Source organism: Rhea pennata, chromosome 1 (genome assembly GCF_028389875.1).
Source record: "Rhea pennata isolate bPtePen1 chromosome 1, bPtePen1.pri, whole genome shotgun sequence".
Classification (NCBI taxonomy): domain Eukaryota; kingdom Metazoa; phylum Chordata; class Aves; order Rheiformes; family Rheidae; genus Rhea; species Rhea pennata.
The window spans coordinates 103177517-103197217 of record NC_084663.1 but is presented as its reverse complement, the minus strand read 5'-3'; the positions used below and the strand labels follow the sequence as shown (position 1 = coordinate 103197217).

Below are 19701 nucleotides of genomic sequence, written 5' to 3'. Positions count from 1 at the left end.
CTTTTAAACTGTAAGATTCAGAACTTAATCTCAAGTGATTAATTGAGTCAGCAGCAAAGAAGGGGGGTTTCTTGCCTTTGGGTACATCTCTGCAGCTCTTGTCTAGTAAAGACAGCTGGTAAAACCACTCTCCGCCTCCCTGCTCTTCAGTTGAGACATTCCTCCCCCAATCTTCCATTCAAGTAGAGGTACGAGAAGAAGCCTTTTAGTTACACTTTGGAAGAAGAAGGTTTTGATGAATTCAGGTGTGCAGGAAAATTCCCAAAAACTCCCATATCCACCAAGGGCTGCTAGATACACAGCAACCGTATATGTCTCATGAAATTCCAGAGCCGTGGAAAATGATTAGAGCTAGGAGACTCTTTAGAGAAAGTATCATAAATACATACTCCAGTCTTCTCCAGGCCTCTCTTTTTTTGGTTTTCTTTCTTTCAGCACAGTTTCCTACTACTGTAAACAACATAATCGAGTTTCCTGCATTGGCGGCAGTCACAGATGCCAGCACAGCTGCTATGCAATGGGTAGCCTCATGCATGGAAAACCACTGTCCTGATCATGGTCTCTCTGCCAGGTCCCCAGTGCTGCTACCTTTATTTCATTAAGTTAATAAAGAAAAGAAAAGAAAAGAAAAGAAAAGAAAAGAAAAGAAAAGAAAAGAAAAGAAAAAGTCTCCTGGCAGGCCTTCACTCTGGAACGTACCACGGGGCTACCCCAAGGGCTGCGCATGTGGCGAGGCACCAAGAAGGACACACAGCAACACCCAGGGCACCCCTGCTGAGGGGGCACAGCACCCCAGCGCCAGCCCACGACCCACTCGTGGCCACGGCACACCCGTGGGCTGCGGCCCAGCCCACCAGAGGGCCTCAGTGCCTGCCCGGGGCCCACACTCCTGCTGCCACGGCCCGGCTTTGCGTGGGCGCTCCCGGGACAGGCTGCTCCCGGCGGGGCCACCCCAACGGCCGCCCCGCAGGACACAGCGCCACGCCAGGGGGGGACTACAGCTCCCACCAGCCCCTGCGGCATCCCCTTCCCCCTCACCGCGGCCGCAGCGCCGCCATCTTTGTGAGGGGCGGCCACCATCTTTGGTTGGGGCGGCGGGGCGCGCAGGCGCAGGGCGGCGCTGGCGGCGGCGGCATGGGGCGGGCGGCCGTGGCCCTGTGGGCGCTGGTGGCGGCCAGCGTGTGGCGGCTGGTGCCCGCGACGGCAGCGGGCGGCCCGGCAGGTGAGAGAGCGGAGCGGCAGGGAGCAGTGCCCGGGGACCTCGCGTGTCCCTCCAGTACGCAACTGTTGGGGTGGAGGAGCGGCCGTTAGGAGAGGAGCGACCGGCGCCTGGTCGTTAGCCGTTAACCGTCAGCCTAACGGCGCGGCCTCTCGGTGGAGGGTGGTGGAGCCCGCGGGGCCGAGGGCCCGCCCTGCCCCCGTCTCCTACCTGCCCGCCTCAGCCGCCCCTCGCTGCCGGGGCTGAGGGGCCCCTCTGGGCCGGACAGCCTCCCAGCGCTACCCCGCCGTGGGGGGAGAGGCTGCCGCCGCCCGGTTCTCTTTCATAGCGAGTCTGCGCCCAAGGTGGCACGGTGCGATGCTCGATGCGGGGCGCTGCCCCATTGCCGGCCGAACCCGCGCCCCTCAGCTGGGTGGCCCCTAACCGGGCGCAGCTGGGCCACTATTCTCGTGTGTGACACGGCTCTTCCCTCCGTGTGCTTTAGGGACTGCACCTCACCTTAACTGGGGTTAAGGATAACCCTTCTGGAGGCTGTTCTGTGCCTTTACCTAAGAGCAGTAGAATTAGCAAGGTATGTGCCCCCCCCCTTGCAGGTGTGTAGCTGAATAAGGAAAGCAAAAGAATCTGAATGTTGTTAGCTGGGAGAATTAGAATTTGCCCTTAATCTCTGCCTTTATTTCCTTCTTATGGAGAGAAAATCACTTAAAACATATTAGGAGGACATGTGCCAATTCCTTATAATTACAGAGCCAAATGCAACTAACTTTAATGCTGTTCAGTAAGCTGAGTTTGGTTTTGCAGTCTGGACTCAGCAAATCTACATTAAAAGAATCACTGATACCTAACTGAAGATTGTGTTAGTGGAGCAGTCACACTTCGAGTGGCTGAATGAGTGAGTAGAGGTTTAGCTTTTTCCTGTCTCTTGAGGTAGCCAGAGCACATTGTGTGTCACACACACTCTGGTTCAGCTGCAGGGGAAGTGCTTAAGTGTGTTGTGGGATCATGGTGCTTTGCTATTGCCATGATGGCAAATGGATCAGAAATCCTGTTCAGCCCCCACTGTTGCTCTGAGAGTTTAATGGATAAATTCCTTTGACTTTTCTTTCCTGTATATTTTAGATGCCAAATGGAAAGCAATAACTGACCAAATTAACAAAGCTGTGGAGTTCTATAAGCCATGTGTAAAGGAGAATTGCAGCTGCCACCAAAGGTGAGAAACTGGTTTCCTTTTCCTGGACAGACCCGTGGTCCTGAGAGAGAATAATACTCATTCCAGTACTGATGGATGGGAATTAGCCATGGCATATTTTGGCTCTAAAGTGTCGCACCTGCAGCTGTCATCGGTCACAGCTCTGGAAGAAGGAGGTAATTAATGGTTCTGTGTGAAACCAGTTGGCCTCCAGCTGTCCAAGAAAAGGTGTGTCCAGTGCAAACAGATTGTTCTTGTTGTCCAACTGAACAATACAAACTGTCAGCATCTTACATGTTATTGCACAATATACCCATCCACAAAATTGGTTAAATTTCTGTGTTGAGAATCCACTTCTACCTTCTCTTTCTATGGGATGTTGCTAACAACTCTTTCTCATGGACTTTTAAAAGTGAAAAAAAATCAAGTACATGCAAAATATTTTGAAGTAACTAGATTAAGAAGGATTGCTACAGAACAGATTCACTCGGTGTGATATTGTGCTGTTCCCTAATTCTTCGCTCATTGTCTGTGCCAGGACAGGGCTTCTAGTAGAAGAGGGAAGGGGAGAATTGGAGGAGCACTGTTTGGAGGGAATTTAGTTCACTGCTTGTGAGAATTGGAGAGGCGGTGGATATTTACTACCTGCCTTTCACATGAGCAAAGCATGATCCAAGAGATGCTCACTGAGGAAGATTCAGGTCCTGACTATTTTTGTAACTGCAGAGCATTATGCAGAGTGCTAGCATTTTAAATATTGGCCTAATCTTTCCATAGTGAATGTAATGCAGATTGCTAGGGACTTTTGTATGTGGATGCAAGACTCTTGTAGTTAGTGCAAAGGCTGGCTAAGCTGTCTTATAGACCAAACTTCACATCTGTTCCTACTGACAAAGCATGACTGTAGTATGGAGAACTTAGACGCACCCAGGCCATAACTGCTGTGGAGGTAGGGACTGTAGGACTGTTTTGTGTTTTTTCTTTTTAATACTGCTAAGCAGCTTTTTTATTTAAAGGGAGGGGGAATACAGTGAAGAGTCAAAATATTAATTCTTCTATCTTTAGGATCAGGTTTCAAAACACATGTGCCGAGTTTTAAGTCTCCTATTTAAAAAAGCTTCAGCTGTGCCATTTATTTTGGGGGTGAGGTTAGGTGCTGTATTTATTAATTTTTAATATCAGATGAGTTATATTAGGCAGCTGCTTGTATACTGTGTTTGGAGCTTTTGATTTTCACTACTCTTGAAATACTGGTGAGGAAAACAAGTTTAGTCTTCCAGTCCTTTTCCTCAGTTCCAATTCTGATATAGCCCGTAGACATCTCCTAAGCTTTAAACATATATGTCATCACTCCTACCCACTTTTGGATAGAACCCCTTTCCAGGTGGTTATAACTTCCAAACTTGCTTCAGAACATGATAATTGAAAATAACAGGAAGTTACAGTTGCTGTGGGCTCCAAACCTAATTTTCACTATAGTGTAGTTCATTTAAGGCTAGCAGTGGAGCACTTGTATTCTGTAGTGACAAGCATTATAAAAGAATCAAGAAAGATAATACAGCATGTGTACTGTGTGACACTAAGAAACTCGATTCATTTTGTTAGCTGATTTGGAGATCTTTAAATGTGCAGCAGAACAGTAAAAGACATACTTCTCCTCAGGTAGTAGATTCTACTTGTGTCTGGTTTTCTGCCACTCAATGGCCAATGACTGAAGGTCCTAACTTGTTAGTGACAACTGGAAGGTGGTGACCTAGATTAACACGACATGGATGTGCCATAAAGCTCTCCTGCTCTCTTCTCGTCTTCAAGTACATTACATTTCCATCCCTGCCTGACAGCTCGTCCTGTGGTTGGCCCATCTGTTAAGCAGCAACTTTTTATGTAGTTTTACAATTTTATACTTGATTAATCAGTGTAGTGTTGTATTAAACCAAGGAATCAGTGCAATGTCTGCCAAAAAATAGGGAGGAATACCCCATTGCTGTTAAAATCTGTCAATTTTTGTAATAGCTCCAGGCAATTAGATCTGAGGACTGTTAGATTAAATTTACATAAACTGCATCCTCCTTCTCCTGTCTTTGATTACATATGTTAGGTCCATGTTTTCATACTTTATTCCTGGAGCTCCCTGGTGGTGTGCAGATGTCACACAGCGCACTCTAACCTAGGCTTGGTTTTCTGGACTGGCTGTCTCTGCACAAAGCATGATCAGATGATGCTGCTTCTTGGGACTAGGCTCTTAATTTATTTTTTATGGCTAAATAGCATGATATTTTTGAGAAATTTGGTCTTGATGTGGCCTGGCATTCCTAGAAGGCCAGAGTTCAAGATGCAGAACTCAAAAGCTTTGAAGCAAGATGAAGACTTTTACTCATAGCATGCCAAGGTGTGTAAGGTACTTCCTGGGAGAGTAACTGGAGTTGTCCATGTTGACTGAGCTTCAGAGTCCTGTGTTGGTCTTTCTGTTCAGGCAAGTAGCATGCAGATCATCAGAGAGCAAAGCTGGGACCTTTGTGTCTCTGAGGAACAGCTGTTTGCGGTGACGCATGTCACAGAGCTCCTGGGAGCTACACTGAGCTTGCTTCAGCTGGACGCCTCTCCTGTATGCTGCAGTAATTTACATGCAGTATCCTCCCTGCTGTGCCTAATGGTGGCTGATATTTGCTCTGTTTCAGTGTCTGGAAGCAAGACCTGGCTCCTTTTCAAGGTGGCATTTCCAAGGACATAGTATCAGATGTGGTGGGCCGGAAGCTTGGAACACACTACCAAATCGTTAAGAACAAGTTATATCGTGAGCATGACTGCATGTTCCCTGCAAGGTGAGAGTCATACAGAATATCCTGTCTCCCTAGCTAGGACACAAGAATACTCCCAGGCCTGCCAAGTTAAAAGTCTTTGAGCACAATGATGTGTCAGTGTTCTGAATTCCTTATCAGGGTAGGAGCCTAGAAAATTATGTATGAGACTGAAATGTAGGCAAGAAGTAAAAGTCATTATTGTACCTCACTGTACAAAGGGATAGACAACTGTGAGATCCCAGAGACAGCTGTGAATCAGGGCAGGTGTAACAGAGTGGGTTGCTTCGTTGGCATCTGTGCTGTACTGAAGCTCAGAGGCTGCTATAGAGAGTTCGCAGCCTGGACTATGGTATGGCTCAGGTTCACCATCTCTCCTGCTTCTACACTGAGAGCAAAAGCTTTCAAGAGACTCCAGGAGTCTGCCTTCTCCTTACTGATCTTTGTCACATGTCGCTTTTTCACAGATGCAGTGGAGTTGAGCATTTCCTTCTGGGGATTATCAACCACCTCCCAGACATGGAGATGGTGATCAATGTGCGAGACTATCCCCAAGTCCCCAAGTGGATGAAGCCTGTTATCCCAGTCTTCTCCTTCAGTAAGGTGAGGGGTTCACATGCTGGGCATTGCTGAGACCTGCATCCTCCTCTTTATTATTTTTTTTAACATATTTTTGCAGATAGTCTTCCAAAGATCTTTGTGTCAAATTTGATTGTTCTTTTTTGTTTTTTATGTTCCTTCACAATTCCAGTTTTCTGGCACAGAGACTTGGAGATATATTCAATAGAATATTTTTTCCCCTCATTAGCTCCTTTTCCAGGCCAAAAACGCACCTCCGCCACAGTGGAGTGCTACACAGTTGGATGAGATATGTGCCAGCATCACTGTGGTTTGCTACAGTGCCTCTGTTAAAATTGTAGCTCTAAGGATTTGTGATCATTAGTCAGCTGTCATACAGCTGGTCTGAGTTAATATGCAATTTTTAGTCCTCTTTGTTGCTACCACAGATAAATGTGTTTCTTTTCTGTAATGTTTTTGTCTTCTGTTAGCCTTTTCCTTGGACACACAGTCTCTGCACCTCTTTGCAGCTCTTTCCCTCTCTTTGCCTCTCTGATCTCAGAGTGGAGAACCCTACTATCTGTTTTCCTGGTTCTCCCATTGTTAAACTTGAATGTAGCAAAACATAGCAAATCATATTTTATTTTTCACTAGAATATCCTTACACTTTACGCTTCAGGAAATCCTATTCTGGCTCAGTGTATGCTCAGTGTGCCCAAATCCTGCATGCTGTCTGTCTAACCCTGATTGTGACCCTGTCCTTGACTGAAGCCCAGCAAACCATAGCAGGTGCAGAATGAAGCAGTAAACCATTTGTTCTTCATAACTCAGGGTCCCTATTCTATTTATGCTACCTTGTACGTATCCTACCCTAAACCCAGATCTTTAGCTCATGCAGTCCGAGCCCTCATATGATTTATAACCATTGCCTAGTAGTCCCCAGTCGTCCTAAAACTATCTGTAAAAATTTTGATACAGCTTTGCAAGCACTGTCATTCAAGAACTCTGATCACTGTAGATAATAGTAAGCTATTAATATTAATAGTAAAGCTAATTGTGTGACCCTTTGACCCTAACGTAACCTTAATTCTAGATGGCAGGACCCAAGTAGCTGCAGAATAGGTTACAATAGTTTAATCTTTGCAGACATACTCCTCATTCTGCCCCCTGGGTAGCTTGCAGGACCCAGCAAGACACGAAGTTCCTCAGCACTGTTGTACACTATCTGAACTACAACCTCAGCCCTAGCCTGAATCATAATGGAGTACCAGCTCACATGTAAACAGCCAGTGTTAGCCCCTACCAGAAGGAAGGGTCCAGCTTAGGTCTGTTGTCAAAGGTATTAGGGATTGAAAAGTTGGCTTACTCTGTATCCTGGAAGGCCCAGAGGACTAAGGTAATGTCTGGAGACATCATGGTTTGATATCAGTGTTGACTTAAACAGTGTGACTGAGAAGGAGAAGATCATAAAAGCATAGACTCATTTAGGTTGGAAGGGACCTCAGGAGGTCATCTGATCCAGTGTCCTGCTCAGAGCAGGGCTCATGGTGCTCAGGACCTTGTTTTACCTAGTTCTGAGCATCCCCTAGAACAGGGACTCCACAGCCTTCCTGGGCACCTGCGGCAGTGTTTGACCTCTCTCACAGTGAAAATGTTTCTTAATATCTAACTGCAATGACCTGTGTTCTAGTCAGTGACTCTTGCCTCTCATTCTGTCTCAGTGCACTTCTGAAAAGAGTCTGCCTGTATATTTCTGAGCCCTCCTGTTAGGTGATAGAAGATAGCAGTTAGATTTCCTCAAGCCTTCTGTTCTTGTGAATGAACAAACCTTCTTGTATTGTTTCTCATACGGCCACTCTTCATGCATCATGTGCCCTAGCCTCCTAACTGCCTTGGTGGCCCTCCACTGGATTCTCTCCAGTATCTCCAGATGACAGATAAATGAGTAATTTGGACAGAAAGTTTATTAGTAGTGCAGTGAAGTGGCTTATAGTCTGGTTTCATGAAAAGCTTTCACTTTATTTAAGTACTGATCTTCCCACTGATTAAACAGGAATTTAAGCATTCAAATAGGAGTGAGGAACTGAAATTCTTATGTGATGAGTCTTTGTCATAGTAAATTCTTAAATGATCTCTGGGAAATACGAAATTAACTGAAGTGCTGGAAACCTAAATGTAGAAGTGCCTAGAAGTGCCTGTATCACTGAGGAGATAATAATGCCTCTTAACCCATGATCAATAGAAAACATTTGTAGTTATACATAGGCAGAAGTTTTTAAAAGGTGAATGGAGCTCAGTGTTTTCTGATACTTACTGATCAGGTATAATGTTATTTCCCAACAACATGTCTGGCATTACTCCCTGGGTGAGGTGAATGCAGAGCTATTGATTCTGCAGACTGCTGTGGTATGATAAGTCAAGTATAATGTGTGTCTTTCTAGCTTACGTACATAGCTGAACTCTGTGAGCAAATGTGTTCTCAGCAGTAGAAGAGCAGCACAACTAACTTGCTGACAGGAAGGCATGATGCTGAAAATTAGAAAAACTGAAGCCAGAATTTGACTCGTCTCTCACTGATAACAACTTGGCATGGTACCAACCTGAATTATTTATCTCAAACAAAACTTTGATAGTTGTTGAAAATCAGCAAGAAAGCAACTACTCTGTGGATGGCTGATTTAGCATTCAAAGGCATGAAAAGCATATGTTGTCTTGCAGCAAACTGCAGCCTTTTTAGCTTCATAGAAATGTTTAGGTTGGAAGGGACCTCAGGAAGTCATTAGGTCCAGTGTCCTGCTCAAAGCAGGACTAATTATCAAATATACATTCTGAAGTAACACTCGTTTTTCTCTGTTGGGGTTGTCTTCATACAATCCCCAGCACAGTAGTGACTACAGAGCTCCAGTGGTTTCTTATGGAACAGCAATGGATAAAACAGACAGAATTCCTGAAAGGGGCCTCCTTTACTAACAGACTCAGTCAGAAAACTGAGGTAAATATTACTCATACTCTTAGGTTAAACTTAACTACAGTCTCTTTTTTTCTTAAGACGCCTGAGTACAATGATATCATGTATCCTGCCTGGACATTTTGGGAAGGAGGACCAGCTGTTTGGCCAATTTATCCAACAGGTTTAGGGCGCTGGGACCTCATGAGAGAGGACCTCAAAAGGTATGTTTTGGGAAGGAAGATGTTGAGGGCAGGCATAACAGTAAATATATCTCAGTAAAAGCCTTCTAGCACTGGGGTGGCTCTAGGGCAACACTGAAGTCTAAGACCACAGGTCTGTTGTCCTGGGGTCTGACCTGCTGGCTCTCGTAAACTACGTACAGTCTAAGTGTTGTATAAGAATTCTTCATGGAAACCTTGCATGGTACAGCCAGAAGTTACAATTAGGTTCTCTATTTCCAACCCTTTAGCAAGGAATACTGTCACAGCCAAATTACTGTCATTTTCAGCGGGATAGGGTTGGTCGATAAAGCAGTAGTTACTATCTGCTGCCTGCAGAAATCTCCCTTGACACATAGGAATATTTTCCTTTGTTTCCAGCTACATATGTAGGATCCATGTTTTTTTCACTGCAGGGAAGATGCAAGATGTTTGTATAAGCTTCTGAAAGGGTGAAGGAAAAGTTTTCCTCAGATCTACCTTCCCTTGAGGGCTGCAGTTGTGCAACAGAGAAACCTGGAATCGTTCCCAGGGAGCAGGAGCATTACTGGGCTGAGATGGGCTAGTAAGACAGAAGATGTTTCTGGCAGGAATTCTATCTTTTGGCAAATCTTTGTCTGTTAGCAGAATAAGGAGTTGTTTCTCCTGAAAAGTGACATATGAAGTATGTAACAGCAAGTGAAAATAGAAACACAACAAGAGAAAACCTTGATGTAGATCAGCTGACATTAGAATGCCAGGCTGTATGTCCTTCTTCAAAATCTGAAGATTTATGGGACTAATCATAGCTGAGTGTTAATATACTATACTATAATATAATATAATATAGATCCAAAGCATTTACTTACTCTTGCATTCCTAGCAGACCTCATTGACATCACTGGGTTACATGCAGATGCAATGCAAAAAAAAAAAAAAAAAAAGATTTTGAAGAAATGACTTAAACACAAAGCAACATTTTCTTCAGAAAAAGAAGGCTATAACAGTAGTTAGAGACTCTGTAGTCATTTCACACTATCCATAGTCAGTGAAAGGAAGAAAAGTAAAGCAGCAATATAAAAAGTATATTCAAATTTTTGGAAAATGTTAATATCCTTAAAGTAAAGGCTTGATAAGGGGTTTTGTGTGTAATTTATTCTTTTGATTGTGTCTTTGAAAAGTAGCCTATATTGTCTTGCCTTGAACACAACTGTTCACAGGAAAACCTTTCACTGGACTGACTGAGAGGTTTTTTCTGCTATAATGAAGAAACTGATTGCCATCAAAAATAAAGAATAATAAAATGAAATCATGCTGTGAAAATTGATGAGAACGCTGTTTCATGGTTTTATTAAATCATTTATTGCCATGTATAAAAATATTTTCAGATCTGCAGAAAAATGGCCATGGATGAAGAAAATCTCCAAAGGATATTTCCGAGGATCCAGGTAAGTATATTTACCTACAGGAGATTCTGACAGTATATGCCATGTCAACTTTACGTACGTGCAAATTTCTGTATCTCCAAGATATAAACGAGTATAGCTCAGAATAATTTTTTTTTTTTTTAAGGAAGGTGAGACGTTTAGTACAGCAGCATTTCACCATTAGCGATTCTCCTTAAGAGCAGCCATTTGCAGCTAATTTATTATAATAAGTTTAATACAGAAACAGAAGTTTTGGTGAATTTGCTCTTTATTTCTTAATGAGTAAAATTGTCTGCCTAGGAAGCAGTTTCTCTTCTTCTGTGTTGGGGACTGCAGGCGCATGATACAAATCTGAAGACTTGGTATTGCTGTACCAGCTTCTTGACAATGTGAATTGTTCTTTTTCTACAAAAGTGTTGTACAGTGAATCAACAAGTGTTCTTGCATTAGGTACCTGAGCACTTGGGGTAAGAGAGGGTTAGATTTTTCTCCCTCTCTCTAGTGACAATCTGAAAATGATGTTAACCCCTATTTATCTGTGTTCCTCCAATCTGGTGGGGTTTTAGGGGTGGACTTGGTATCTGACTGTTAATAGGTAGGCTCAGGAGATCACAGGGAGTAAGTCTCAGGGAGCTCATAACCTTGTTTATCAGTAGTGATTTAAATTAGTTTGTATCAGAGGGATCAGCACCAAAGATGCCTAGCATCTCTTAACTCCCCTTCCCAAATCAGGGGAGTTAATGTATTCAGTATCTGTCAGGATCAAGCTTGAAGGAAAAACATTTCAGCTGATTTGTCCTGGGAGTTGCTCCCTTTTGCCATACATGAAAAAAATAAACAAGGCATCAAATCTTCCAATACATATAACCCTTTCTCTTCTGTTAATACAACTGTGGACAGAAGTATACTATATGATAGGCACTTAACAGTGTTTTCTGGGGGCATAAAAAGGTCAGTCTCATGAAGAAGAGGTAGGGGTGTTGAGTCCTGAAGTTTATCAGCTGTGCTGGATCAGATGGGTTGAAAATGATGGCATTTCTTTTGTAGAACAAGTCCTGAGAGAGACCCCCTCATTCTGCTGTCCCGAGAAAACCCAGAACTCGTGGATGCTGAGTACACTAAAAACCAGGCCTGGAAATCTGAAAAGGTGTGTATGTTTTGTCTCTGAGGGTGCAAGCCACAAAGGACCTTGCAACGTGATTTTGGTTGAGATGCATTCTGTGGACATTCCTCTAGAGTAGCGGAGGCTTTTACTTCTGCTAATAGCCACATCTCTCTGGTGCATGAGAGGAAGGAGCCTGTAGAGTTTGGCCTGCCAGCTATTTTTTTTCCACCTACTTTTTTTTGCTCAAGAAAACCAGTACACATAAAGAAATGAACCAATAGGGCTCATCTGAATGAACCAGGAAATAAGAGACAAAGGACATATACTAGGATCCTGTTCAATGAAGTATTTACTAGATCCTAAAGTGTTTAAAACTTCAGAGGTTTAGTAAGATTCCAGGCTCTGCCCTTCAGCTTTGGGGTTCTCTCTCTGCTCTTGAGTTGTAAGCCTGCTGTTCAAGAGTGGATACCTTCCACCTCCATTGCTACCAAATTAACTTAGCTTTCCCCTTCTAGCCCCAGATTGCGTGTGTGTTGTTCTGTCTTTTTAAGCCTTTTTCTCTCATCTCTATCTCTCTGTCTTGTTGCTGGTAACTTTCTGATAACTATTACTTCTAAGTTTTCAGTTTTATAGTTGCTCCACAGTCCAGCTCTCCAGACAATCTTGGCTAATCCAGTTACATTTGGCTTCAGACAGTCCATTGTCCTAAGCTGTTTTCAGCTCTGTAGCTGTCAATTTAACATCATTACTCTGGTGTTCACTTACAGGCAGTGTGTAAGTTACTGAACTCCCCCCCCCCTTAGTGAAAGGGTTGGGAATTCTTTATAACACTTCTAAAATCCCACCAGTGAAGTTTTCTTGTAAGTGAGGATGGAAGGGCATGAGATTTTAGCTCATTTCTAGTTAACTGAGAAGGAAAATGAATATAAAATCACCATATAAAATGTAAAATGTATGGTTTTGTTTTGTTTTTTTATTCTCTTTATTTTAAGGACACCCTAGGGAAACCTCCTGCAAAGGAAATTCCACTGGTTGATCACTGCAAATACAAGTAAGAGTTTTGATCAGTAAAGCTATTCAAGGGCTATCTGTTACTACTTTGCTTGTATGGTCTATTCTCTCTTTCTCTCTCTCCTTCTCCTCGCCTCTTCCCCCCACCAAAAGATCTAATCCCTGCAATGAATTCCTTGCATGGAAAACCTACGAATGTACATAAGCCAGTTAAAAATTTGGGAGCTTAACTTGGCCACTTTCAGTATCAGTTTTCCCTATCAGGTGTGGAGAAGCAAAGTGCTTTGGGGAAAGTAAAGGTCTTAGATCACTAATAAACAAAAACACAAATTGAAAATGCATTTGTTTTTACAGACTTTTAAATCAAAAAGTCTTTAAATCAAATTTGCTTTAAATTCTTGTCCTGAGCTGTGAGTTCAAAGTTATTTTTTTGGTGTTACAGTCATAACATTAATATCTTCAAAGACATAAGGAACTAAAGAATCATGCCTTGATAGGTGTATGCAGATAAGTGTTGTTGTTGGAAGTATATGATGAAAGAGAGAACCTGAAATACAATTGGGCAGATACAGTATTCATTCATACTTCGTATGTTCTTTGGGGAAATGTGGTTTTGATTTACAAAGGATTTTTATTATAATTTTTTTTTGGTTTAATATTCTTCTTGTGGTTTTCTTTGTAAAAATAGACTGTTGGTTTTGTATTTACATATATGTCTGGTGTTTAAATTTTTATTTTGCTTTATAATAATTTTTTGATGATTCTACCAGCTAGAATCTACTGATGCAAGAATTTAGTGATTTGGCTGGATCTGTGTTTTTGTGAAAATGTGATCAGTTTTTCTCATTTTATATTCTACTAGACTGTTCCCTAGACTTCTCCTTCTGGTACACACAGACTTTCCAACTCCTGATGTCTCTTAAGCCCCTTTGTACAGAACAGGCTGAGACATCCTCGCATGCTTGTATCATAGCCCAATTTAGTAACAGTTTTCGGTAGTCCTTGTCAGCAGCATGGACTCTGTCCTGAATGACTAGCGCCTACAGTGGTCCTCCATTATTGAGTTTAGACTGTAGGTGGAAAAACAAAGGTACAGAGAGGCTGTAATCACGCTATTTAACTTAGAAGTCATACCTCCAACTGTCCATGAGTTGTGAGAGGCAGGGTCTGGTAGAGTTGACTTGAATTTCTCACTGCGTCCTTCAATGTAGATGCCATACCAGACCATCTGAGAGCAGCCCTTAAAGACTTGAGGTCATCTGAGGTCTCAGATGATGGGAGCACTGTGTGGAATTGGATGGAGACATTTCCTCACTTCCAGACCGCTGTTCTTATCTCTATGTGTGTTGATTCAGTTCCTAACACAGTGAGCTCCTGGTCCCTGCCTTGAGCTCCTAAGTACTACTACAGTAATACAAAGAATACAGAATAATTGTAGATCTACTTCCTTCCACTTAGTGCTAGGCCGAGCTTAGTTATAATTACTATCTCACCCAGAATAGCTGTGTTAAAGGAAGAATTCCCTTCCCCTAGTCCCAAATGTTCAAAGATCAGTAACTTCAAAGATCAGTTACATGTACTTAGGGGTTTTACCCATGCGAAAAAACAGCTTTAAGTATTACTGGAGAAATGTGGATTTAGAAAGCAAACAAATACACAAACATACCTTTGAGATACAGTTTGCTAACAAAATCCTCCCTCTCCCAAATCCAAGCCCATTTTACTAATTTGTCAAAAAATATTGAAAACAGGGTTGTTGATTCTTTCTAATCAGCGAAGTCATCTATTCAGTGATAGCCTCTTTCATCTCCTAGGTTTGCATTCCCAAGTTAATATTGTTTCACTTCAGATTAAGGCAGGATCTCAGGAAAAAAAAAAGGCTGGTATAGATACATCAAAGCAGAACAATGAATAAAAAAGTTCATTGCAAGAGATGTGAGAAAAGAGCTCCTTGTGGGAGCAGAATCTCTGGAGTAGTGTAGAATCACAGGACCAGTGTCAAAATTTTGACTCTTCATGTCATTTTAGCTGTGGTCTGGTAAGTCTCCTTTGATTTGTCACAGGTGAAAGTCTGTAGCAGAGCTAAAGCTGCACCCCTAAACTTTCTCCTCCAATTTTGACAGGCATCAGAAACTCACCTAGCACATCCTTAACTTCATCTTTTTATGTGAGGAGCTTCAAAGAATTTCTTCTCTTTTCTCTTGTGACAGATGCTTAACTCAGTGTGAGAGACACTATCCTATGTTATCTATGAGAGAAGGTTGACCCACCACTCGGAGACCAATTCCTTCATAGAGCGGGTAGTATTTCCTTGTAAAATGGCAGGTGTGATTAAGTCCCTCTCTTTGCTTATCTTTTTAAAGGTACCTGTTTAATTTCCGGGGAGTGGCTGCCAGTTTCCGGTTCAAACACCTTTTCTTGTGCGGTTCGCTTGTCTTTCATGTTGGAGAAGAGTGGTTGGAGTTCTTCTACCCCCAGCTGAAGCCTTGGGTCCACTACATCCCAGTCAAATCAGACCTCTCTGATGTCAGGTATGAGACCCCAAGTGTGCTTAGCAGAGCATTGTGTGCAACAGAAAAAACACTGCTATGTTTGGAAAGGTGGCTTGGTTTGTATTACACTAAGAAGTGCCTCCACTCCTAGGCAGCAAATGCATTTGGAGGTTGTGTTCTTTTCTCTTTATAACCACCCCTTAAAAAATCCTATGCTCGTATTACTTGGAGAGCCTGAGTTTCACTGTGATACGTAGGTCTCCCACCTTCACTGGAATCCGCAGGTACTAGGTACTTTAATAGTTATGCAACACAGGTAAGAGGAAGAACAACATGTCACTGGGCTAAATGTGTCAACTCCCAGAGTTCAGCTTGCTGTCTGGGGTTGTTCTGGAGTAGTTGAGAATGGCAAGTTTCTTCTGTGCTCTGAAATGAAGAGTACCAGTCCCTCACTCAGTTGTAAATCCTTAGTCTTGTCCTCCACAGCAGTCTAGCCAAGGTCTGATGTTTTCTGTTGAGCTAGATGTTCATAGTAATTTTTTGTCTGCATTTTAGGGAGCTGTTGCAGTTTGTAAAGGAAAATGATGCCATAGCACAAGAAATTTCAGAGAGGTAAGTTGTATTTCCTCTGTAGCTGTCAGGCACTCTTCTGAAACACCTATCAAAGACAGCCTAATACTAATAGGGTAAAGTATATTTATCTTCTGCAATAACAGCACGGGGGTTGGAGGAGTCGTAACAGAGAGAATAGGAGAACAAGATTGTGTGTTTAGGTCTTCAGTTTGGATGTGATCCATGTCAGGAATCCCATTGAACACTAAAGGAAGTTAGGAGCTTTGGTCTCGGTATGAAATGAGTTGACCTTTGGGAACCATGTCTGCATTATAAACATTATATATCCAGGCTGGCAGTGACTGGCTTCTGAAGCAGCATCAACCACTGTTGCTTAGGGTGTATCTGGGATCATAAATATTATTTCAGATAGCAAGTACCATCTTGAGGATAACAGAAGCATTGCAAGTGTCACAGCGATGAGGATAAATGAAAATTGTGAAATTAAAGTAGACAGTACAGAGCAATGCATGCTGTTTAACGCTGAAAAACAGAAGAGTGAAAGTTGATTATACATATAAAACAAAACCACGGACTCTTGTAGGAACTCTTGTTAGTTCTGACTGTCTTTTGTGTCTGTAGGGGACGCCAGTTCATCACTGAGCACTTGCAGATGGAGGATGTCTCTTGCTACTGGAAGCATCTGCTGTCTGAGTATTCCCAAGTGTTGACTTACAAAGTGAAAAGGAGGAACAACTACAATGAGATTACTTCTGAACGGCTGAAAACAGAACTGTAGAGACTTCTGTGGTTTTCTTAGCAGCTCGAACTGATCTCTGTGGAAATCTGAAGACCAATTTACCTTCTTTCTTGTTCTCTGAGGTTTATTATCCTTTACACTAAAACTACAGAGAACAGCAATAGGTTAACTTTAAAATTCTTCCCATACAGTGGGACCCACTTAAGCTGTTGCCGTAAGAACACTGAGTAGAATGTTGGATAATGAGTATTTAATGGAGTAGTTATGCTGGTGCCTGGAATAGTGTTGTAAGCATTTGGGACTTTGTTACTACCTCTGTCTGTCTCAGAATAATCTTAAATCCCATCCAGTCAATGAGGGACCTTTCTGTTAATTTTACTGGGCATTTTGTCAAGTCTTTTGTAATTATGGACAGGGCACACAAACTGTGAGCCCTGCTTAACTGGGAGATACATGTCCATTTTTGGCAGATGGGCAATGTTTTTTCACCTGTGTGATTGCACTTGGGTTATTAGGTGTTCCCTGACAGAAGCAGTGACTGGGTTTTGGGGTAACCTTTTCAGATAGCTTAAGACTTAGTTTTTTTTTTCCTGAAGTTTATATCTAGTTTCTAAAGCAAGGCTGTAATGCACTGTTGAAAGGGCAAATTCTCCTTGCACACATAAATGACCTACCTCATAGGGGAGCCGGGGATGATGATTTTGCCACAGTGCTAAATCTGAGTAGTAGACAGTCAAGCATTTGGCAACTGACATAAAGACAGTCCATCCTCTGACAGATGAGCTTATATGGATGCAGATTTACACACACTGTGAAACAGAGCCCCTGATAAGCTCTCACCAGTCCACTGGCCAGATGTCCCAGGGCCCTTGGTAACTTAGGAAAAGTATTTGAAGGGATATATCCAGCTCTTCTTCATTCCAGAAGTTGAGTCCTTGTTCTGCTCCCCTTCTATAATCCTTTCCAGTTCTTATTTTGAGGCTGGTAACTCCACTGCTCACTTCAGCATTTGCTTTTATTTCTCGTAGTGATTACCTTCCTTTTCTTATCTCCTTCAGTCTGGTTTAGGAATGTCTCCAATCACTTAATGGCAGCTACTCCTCACGTTACTCATTTTGAGTTCAGTCGCAGTCTGTTTTCTTTAGCTATTAATTGATTTATTAATGAAAATTACCTGATTTATACCTACTGTGGGCTAAGCAGCCTCTGGCGAATGGAGTTTCTGAAATGCTCTGTGGTCCCTGAGTTGGGAGGGGCCTGGTAGGAAGCAGCATGTTCCTCGGCATCCGGAGAGATGCAGTTCTTCCTGCTTACAATTTGTTCAGTAACTTCAAGTTTTCTAGTGGAAAAGAGCTAGACATTGTGCTGCCTCCTTGTGAGCCATTTGCCCACATGCTTTGGGATCACTATTTCTTCTGTGCCACAGACTGTCTGCATCAGCAGGATCAGAGGGGCCAATGTCCTAAGCGTATCCTTTGGGTAGGAACACTCACTTGTCAGTCAGGCGCAGTTCTTAGCAGTCCTGGTACATGGCTCCCTAAGCCTGCAGAGGCCTGATTGCAGAGAAGCAATTGCTAAGACTAGCCTGAAACAACGCCATGAGGCCTCTGCATCCCAGGTGAGCACCCTTGCTTACAAAGCAGCCTCATGTCTTAGGAAGTTGCACGTTAATGGAAGGGAAGAGAGAACACGAGTAATGTCTCATAATCTTCTCCGTAGTCAGTTTGGATCAAAGAAAATGCTCCAAAGAACAGTAATGCTAAGTAAACATATATATATGCATACACTCACACAGAGGCCTTAGCAGCACTGCCAAGCTCTGGTACAGGGAAATAACTGCTAGACATATCAGTCAAACCCTAGTTGCTGGAGCAACGTATCAGTTTCAGGACCACTGGCTGGGTTGTGCTAGTGTACAAAGAAAACAAATTAGGGTATTAAAACAGTTTGGTTTCTGAGGAAAAGAACTGTATAAGAGTGGAAGGGGTTTTCTGGTTTTGCATGTTTAGTCAACAAGGAGAGAGCAATCTGAGACACTGAAACAATTATGTATAATGTTTTAAACCATTTTTAATGAAATGCTTTTGGATTAAAAACAAGAAAGTTTGTCGGATACATCACGTTTTAGTCCAAAGAACAATTATATTGTAATAAAAGATCAGGACAAACCACCAGCTGTTTCATCCAAGAAGCTGAAGCGTGTCTGTTTTTTCTCTCCAATGGTAATGGGTAGGCTGTATCGGTGGAGTGGATGAAAGAGAGAGCTCTTCCCATTTAAGTCTCTCATTCAGGTCTAAGGGTAATGGTGACTGAAAACTCTATCCATTGGTTGGTCAATAGCCTGTTTGAATTGGTACATACGGTTCAGTCTACTTCCTTTTTCACATCACTAAGACAGCCATAATTAATTGGGCCCTCAGCTGCCAGTCTTGGCAGACAGGATAATGCCTGAATCAGCAGAGAGATCACTTCTAGAGGTGAAGGGTCCTTCCTCACGAGTAGGATTTAAATAAAGGATAGGGGGGTATGTGAATGCTGCTCTGCTAGCATGGTATTTGTACTGCTATACTTCTGGAGACTAAAACCCTCCTGATTTAACCACTGCGCACACAGAAAATAAAAATCTGTAAACTCGTATCTAGCAAGAATGTAAAAATCTAATGAAAACCAGACTGGGCAAGGAGGACAGGAAGCAGGAAGCTGATAATGGATATGATCGGCAAAGATCTGTGCACACCAGCTGGCTAACCTTTTTCATCGTTAAATAGAAGAGTTCGATAGATGGCCCGGAGAACAGCGACCACAGCCCAAAGACAACCCCAGCCATGTGAGTAGGTGCTCCAGGTGCACACAAGGAGCAGCTTGGGGAAAGCAGAGTTACTCCTTGGAGAGTGACTGCCTTGGCCTTGCAGCTGGCACCTCTGACAGAAATGTTCTGGTACCACGAGGCATGGCACAAGAGGAGGGGAGGCCCAGGAACAGATCCTGTTTTAATTACAAAAGATACCATGCTTACTCCATGCGATAGAAAACAAGATGCCAGTGAAGGGATAAAACGAAGAGGAATGAGATGGTGAAGGAAATCAGTAAACAAAAACAGCTCGTGGAGTAGGATTTTGAATGAGCAAGTGGGTCGAGACCTCCGGATCCAGGGTATCAGCATTTTTCATTCAAAGCTTAAACGAAAATATGTGCCTTAAACTGCACCAGGATTAGTGTGAACTGCAGCTCGGGGTGTAGGAAAAGACTAACCACTGCTTTTGTGGTGCCGACGCTGCGTGCTCGAGCTTTCCCTGAGCTGCGCTCTTTGTGAAACGAAGGCCTTTAGGGTTTCGTTTCTTTTTTCCCCCCTCTCCCCCAAATAACCGTTAATCTCGCTGAACGGTGCAGCAGGCTGCAGCTAGGCCCCATCCGTGCGCCGCCCTGAAGGCCGGGCGCCCCCT

General features: G+C 43.0%; 1 protein-coding gene across 1 annotated transcript; it reads left to right on the top strand.

Annotated features, from left to right (window-relative positions):
* Nucleotides 1-1127: 1127 nt before the first annotated feature.
* On the top strand, nucleotides 1128-18438 carry POGLUT1 (protein O-glucosyltransferase 1). The gene is made up of 11 exons (XM_062572830.1): nucleotides 1128-1222; nucleotides 2339-2429; nucleotides 5087-5230; nucleotides 5674-5809; nucleotides 8814-8935; nucleotides 10300-10359; nucleotides 11386-11485; nucleotides 12436-12494; nucleotides 14818-14985; nucleotides 15502-15558; nucleotides 16141-18438. Exons 1-11 carry the CDS (start codon nucleotides 1135-1137, stop codon nucleotides 16295-16297), a joined length of 1182 nt encoding a protein of 393 aa, XP_062428814.1. The 5' UTR covers nucleotides 1128-1134; the 3' UTR covers nucleotides 16298-18438.
* Nucleotides 18439-19701: the final 1263 nt, after the last annotated feature.

Coding starts and splice junctions, on each gene's coding strand:
- POGLUT1 (XM_062572830.1), top strand. CDS start 1,135: ATGGGGCGGGCGGCCGTGGCCCTGTGGGCGCTGGTGGCGGCCAGCGTG. Junction 5,231..5,673: donor GACTGCATGTTCCCTGCAAG/GTGAGAGTCATA, acceptor GCTTTTTCACAG/ATGCAGTGGAGTTGAGCATT. Junction 5,810..8,813: donor CAGTCTTCTCCTTCAGTAAG/GTGAGGGGTTCA, acceptor TTTTTTCTTAAG/ACGCCTGAGTACAATGATAT.